General features: G+C 37.4%; 1 protein-coding gene across 7 annotated transcripts in view; it reads right to left on the bottom strand.

The window, feature by feature from the left end:
- Window positions 1-1,296: 1,296 nt before the first annotated feature.
- mta3 (metastasis associated 1 family, member 3) overlaps window positions 1,297-6,000 on the bottom strand; it is a 188,536-nt gene continuing 183,832 nt past the window's right edge. For 6 of the 7 annotated variants that reach the window (XM_052012144.1, XM_052012141.1, XM_052012137.1 and 3 more), the window contains one exon: window positions 1,297-3,714. In XM_052012144.1, coding sequence (XP_051868104.1) covers window positions 3,564-3,714 — 151 coding nt within the window. In that variant the 3' untranslated portion in view covers window positions 1,297-3,563. The remainder of the gene's footprint in view (window positions 3,715-6,000) is intronic. The other variant, XM_052012140.1, reaches the window with a different exon arrangement.

The raw sequence follows: 6,000 nt of genomic DNA, 5'->3' as shown, positions 1-6,000 counted from the left end.
CTTGCAGAAGATAAAACTGACTGGTTGTTTTAATCAATGGTACTCTGTACTCGTGTGAAGCAAGCCAGAGGTGCCAATCTGACCATCTGCAGGGCAAGTGGGCATGCCAATGCTCCAGAAAACAATCCATTTGTTTCCTGCTTTTAAGTGTGCTTTTAAATATGCTTTTAAGTGTGCTTTTAAATATGCATTTAAAGTGCTGCCAAGAGAGGTCCTCGAGGATCATTGGTGGCTCCACTAAAGGATAAGAGGCAAAGAAATTGGTGATTTACAAAGTGACAGAGCCACTAGGCACAGTTCTTCTTGAACAGGGCAACAGTTGTCTATGATCACCTACCCTGTCAATCTGAGTGTAAAGAAGCACTATTCCAGACACTTTAAGGGGACCGGGTATCTGTATATAGACTCTCACATGCAGAGTACCTCCAGTGTCCTCTCTGCTGCTTTCTGCTCTACAGCACTACATTCTGTTTTGCTCTCTGTTCTCAAGATCAGTTGTGGATTCCTTGGTAGTGTACAACATCTGTTTTCCTTATGTGATCAAAAGCATTCATGGTATTTGTTGCTCAACTCCCTTCACGCCTATCCTGATAGTGTCTGATTGAAAGCCCCCCAAATATCTGGAACACATCTATAACCACAAGAAGCCTCTGCAAAATATTTGCCAGAGGAGACTAAGAAAGCAGCTGAAAGCACAGAACCTTTGTTCATATTGAGGAATCTGAACTTTAAGCACCCACATGAAGTAGTGCTCATTCTCACTGATGGGTTTCCCAAATCCCAAGAAATGTCTGTTGAAGTTTTTTTCAAATGCCCCAACAGCATGGTATAGTTATCAACCTGGCCCTCACAAGCAGGTCACTCACATGCACCCAAACCCACCTCCAAAAGATGCATGAGGAGTTACATTTAAGAACAATTTAAACATTGCTTTCCCACTGCTCCCCGACAATTCCACCCATACTTGGGATTTACTGATGTCATCCTGCACTCCTAGGTTTCAGCTTTCAATCTAAATTCATAAGATGAAGTTAAGTTCAAAGAAAATTTAAAGGAAGCTTTAAGCATGGATGTTAAGGCTGTTAGCATCAAAATAAACAAAATCCTTGAAACACATTCAGCTCTTTCCTGACAGTAACATCACCAGAGCAGCCTGGAGAGATAGTGAACCAGGGTGGCTGCATGATGCTGAATTAGTAAGTTTGATCATTATGTTAAAATAATATGGTATATTCTTCTTTGAAAAAAATGTTTTGACATTGAAATAGTTACTTCTATAGATTTTATTTTCTCTGAAAAGCCACACTGCTCAAGTAAGAACCAATGGATGAGTTTTCTTTAAAACATAAAATGAATTCTATAGACACATGTTTTTTGGGTTACTCTATCATGTCATGATTGTAATAAGTAGCTCCTCCTTTAATAATGGAAGGTCCAGGTACCTGATCACAATGTTTTAAAATTCAGCATTTCAAGTTTCAATCAGTTAAGCCTCAATTATTTAAATTAAAAACTTGAGGAGTTCCAATGAGATGCTCCCAGTTGACTATCTATAAACATGTCCCACTGTGTTAACAGCAACAAACAGTTCTCAAAAAGACAGAGTGCAATTAATTGTTGAAAACTGTAAAAGAATGATTTAACAAAACAATTGAACAGAGTAGCAGAAACCATAATGATACAGCAATTATAGAATTTTGTCTGAACAGCATGCAATTATTGAGGGCTACAGGAAGACTGAATGACTTTGTCTGTTTCTTCTTTAGTTTCTTGTGTGTGGGGGGTGGGGTGGTAGAAAAATAGGTCATCATTCACAATTAAAAAATAAACAAAGAGTTACAAACATGCTGGTTTGTTGGAATTCTGGTAACCAACTATCAAAGTTTCTCTGTCAATCACTATCTGATATTACAATGCATTATTGAACATAATAATAATTATCTGGATTACTTTTTAAGTAATGAAAAAGAAATGCAATTAAGACTGAACATATATTAATGTTCAGTTGTTGTTAATATGATGCAAACTTACCATCGCTTTAAACTAGATTATTAAAGTATGAATTTTGAGGTTTACCTGCATTAAAAATTACATAGTGATTCTGTGAAACAACTCCACACTGAAGAAAGTTATGCTTCTCTGTAGCATCATCTAGCTGGCGATATGAAAGTCTGATCATCCATGTATTGCTCAAGCAGGACTGAAGGTGTTTTGTATTGTTGAACTTCTAACTGCTAGACAATACAGAATCTTCTCACCATCGCTCTTATCAAATGAATACTGGTATAAGCTGCTCAGGTCTGATGTGGGCATGGACCAAGAGTCAAGGAGGTAAAATCTTCATACACACTGTTAACAATAAATATTTCACTGAATTTCAGCTTGTGTATCTGGTATTCCGGGTGCAATATTAGATCTGATTATAGTTCCTTCTAGACTTTTTTTGAAAAATATACAAAAGTGTGCCTGAAACCACAGCCACAAACTCCATTTTACCATTAGTCACTGGATATGAGTGTTATTAGGTTTCTCCATTTGTCATTTTTCCCCAAATTTTAATATTTGGCTGCTGAAGTCCATGCACATGGACTAAACCATAACTACAGCTCCAGCTATAATCTCAATAATCACCAGTGCTCACAGGTTAATCAGATAAACCATAGAACAGATGCTAATTACAAACCAGCTGTTTCCCAATATATTACTTAATTAGCTTAACTGTCATTTGTGCTATAGTGAAGCACAAAATGCTGTGTTTTTCTGTCTCATCGGGAATAACACTGCAATATGCAGCAGGCAGAGTCACTTTGAAGCCTTTCTTCCTTGGGGCTTTCTTTCTTGATGCTAAAAGATGATTGAGAGGGACCTATATACACATACTTTGGGTTTCATGCCTCAATTAATTGTAAACAAGGATAAGGCCTGAATTGTTTCTGCTTAAGGTTTTATCTGTGTAGACTGCATAGATATCTACTGGGCTCTGGATATATAAGTTTATATTCATGAACTCAGAAATTTGTATCTGCCTGCAGTTGTTGATACCAAAATATGGTTTAGGATCTTCCATCAATGAGGGAATAATATTAAGACAGCCCTTTTCAAACCTCAAGCCCCATAAATTCAAAAAGGGCAAACCAGCAACTAAGAAATATAAACAGGAGGAGGGTTAGATTGTTTGGGCTTAAAAGCCTTGAGCCAAGTTTGGACATCCCTGATCTATATATACACTGGTAAGTACTTCTAAAAAGCATATTAACAAACATATTAAAGTACTTCAGTGCTACTTGTATAATCAATCTAATGCACAAATAAAATATACAAGACAGCAAAATGTCTCACCATTGTTCTGATAGCACTAGAAAATAATATAAATGTAACAATAAGAATATTTGTCTGCTGGAGAGAGTGGCAAAACAACATTGCCATCAAAATATTGATACTATTTCCTTAATCTTCTCAACACCAACAAGTGACAACGTTGTAAAGGCCTGATAGATAGATCTATAGCTTCAGTGCTCTATTCCTGATAACCTTGACTGACTAAATCCACTAATTTCATGTTCTCAGTCCGTAATGACGATCGCTTCTGCAGTGCTGGATTGCTTGCATTGATTAGAAGTAAAAGAGGGTTGAGGAGATGGCATGGTAAGTGGGAGGCAAGGTCTCCTAGAAGCTCTCCTCATCTCAGAAGGTGACAGAAGTTTCCGAATCTTCCTGTAAGAAGAAAACCAAAGATTTCTCATTTGTTAAAGATTCACAGACTTGCATTTATATATAAAAAAAATGAACAACTTGCAGCCATAAAACTCTTTATTATAATGAAGAATCCCAAGATACTTAAGAATATTACCGGTTAAAATATTGACAGTGAACAAAAGAAAGTGAAGGCAGAGTTTTAGGGAGAGAATTTCAGAGTTTAGACTCAAGGCAACTGAAAGCATGGCCACCAATGTTCAGGCAACTAAAATCAAGAAGTTGTTGTTGGCCACAATTGGTGAACCGTTGCGATCTGGAGGACTTGTAGTGGCTTTGGATGTGGAGGGATGGTCAAGGAAGGAGGAGGTATGGAAATGGTGGGTGGCAAGATCACAGAGGTCAGTGAAAACAGGGTAAGAATTTTAAAATTCTGGCTTTGTTAGAGTGTAATTCAGCACTCACAATGTAATAGGTGAACTCGGAGTGAGTGATGAGAGTTACAGATGAGCATGTCTATGTAGAGTGAATGATGGGAAGCTGCCTAGGAGGCCATCAAAGTAGTCAGGAGTGGTGTTAACAATGGTATGGATGAGGCTTTCACTGGAAGGTAAGCCAAGGCAGTGTGGAGGCAAGCAATATGACAAAGGTGGTAGTAGGCAGACTTAGTAATGGAGTGGATATGTGAATGCAAGTTCAGAAATGTGATAAGGTTGTGTACTGTCTGGCTCAGCTTTTTCCAGGAATGATAACAGTGACCATGTCTGGCACAAACATGGTCACTGTGTTTTGTGCCATGACAGGCACAAAACACAATGGCTTCAGTCTTCACTCATCCAATAATGGATATCAGACATTGGGTAGCAAATCTCAGATGGTGGAGTGATCCAGAAAGAATGTGGTAAGGCAGGACTGATGGCATTCTTTTGGAATCTGATGTATATTCAAAGGAAATCTCTGTGGGATTGTATGAGATGACAAATAGAAGCGTTGAAGGATAATAGTGCAGAAGTTAGAAATGAAAGACTTATGTGATTCTACAGTTAGAATTTGACAATGAAACCAATCACCCAGCCGGACAATGGAGGTGGTGCTGGGAGGATGTTAAATGTGTCACAGCTACAGATAGAATGAGAAGGTTGAGGAGAGATGCCTTAGAACAGTCAAAGTCACAATGAATTGATAATGGTAGAACTGTAAACTAGATTAGAAGGAATCAAACATAAAATTGAGAGAAAGATGTGCATGAATTTGGAAGCCTGCAATATATTTAAGGATGCTGAATAGGAAAGACAGATTTACGATAAGGTGGTAATTTGCAAGGCAGTGGGTCAAAAGCGTGTTCTTTGAGAAGGTTGATGATGGAAAACGTGAAGGGTTTTTGTTGACATGATAAATATCAGTTACTTCCCTCATACTGCAGCACATCCTCAAATTTTGCCTTTTAAATATAAGCTCAATTTCTTAATTATTAAGTACAAAGCTACGGTTATGAATTCAGTTCAGGTCTTACACTATGTTGTATGGGTTCAGACCTAGCTGAGATCATTGGATGGAAGGAGTTCAATCCCAGAGATCTATGGCACAAAATTGTTTCTTATTGTTGTGTGGTATATATTAATGTGAGATAGCTTTAACCACATGATATGACTTTTGATATATTGTTGTAGCAGTAACTACTGTTAATTGAATGTTGATCGCCTTTAATAAAGGATGTTTTGTTGGAAGCTCTATCCTTGTTATCTGCTTTGAATAGGTTGAAATGGTTTATCTTTAATGTTCAGACCTATCAAAAGGATTTGGACATTACATTTCTTAAGTTTCAGTGGCAATAATTGCAGCAATTTACATAAATTGCTTTAGTAACCAAGTATGTCAATGGCTGGTGGAGAATATCAGCACTTAATATTGCACTGCAAGTTGGAACAGATTACTGGTTCAATGTCCAGTCACAACTAACTGGATTTTACAAATGGTCTTAGTGCCTAGACTTGGAAGGTGAGAGAGCTGGGAGGGGAGCTTGGAACCAGTCAGGATTTCGGCACCTACTTGTTCCCAGGATATCTACTATCAAGCAATGATATCAACTAGAACAGGACTGGACTTTGTTGTAATGTCATAGTGAATGAGTATACTGTTCAAGCCAATCAACAAACAATTCCTTGGATAAGATACTGGCCAGGCTGTGAAGAACTGGAAAATACTGATAAATAAAAGCTGTAAAATTACAGTTGGACCATAAAAATTAACATGTAAACAAATTATATTATATGATTTCTTGTATATTTTTATATGCAAATTTTTGGT

This window comes from Pristis pectinata, chromosome 3, assembly GCF_009764475.1.
Source record: "Pristis pectinata isolate sPriPec2 chromosome 3, sPriPec2.1.pri, whole genome shotgun sequence".
Classification (NCBI taxonomy): domain Eukaryota; kingdom Metazoa; phylum Chordata; class Chondrichthyes; order Rhinopristiformes; family Pristidae; genus Pristis; species Pristis pectinata.
Note: the sequence above shows the minus strand (reverse complement) of the source record. Positions and strands in the feature narration are given on the sequence as shown.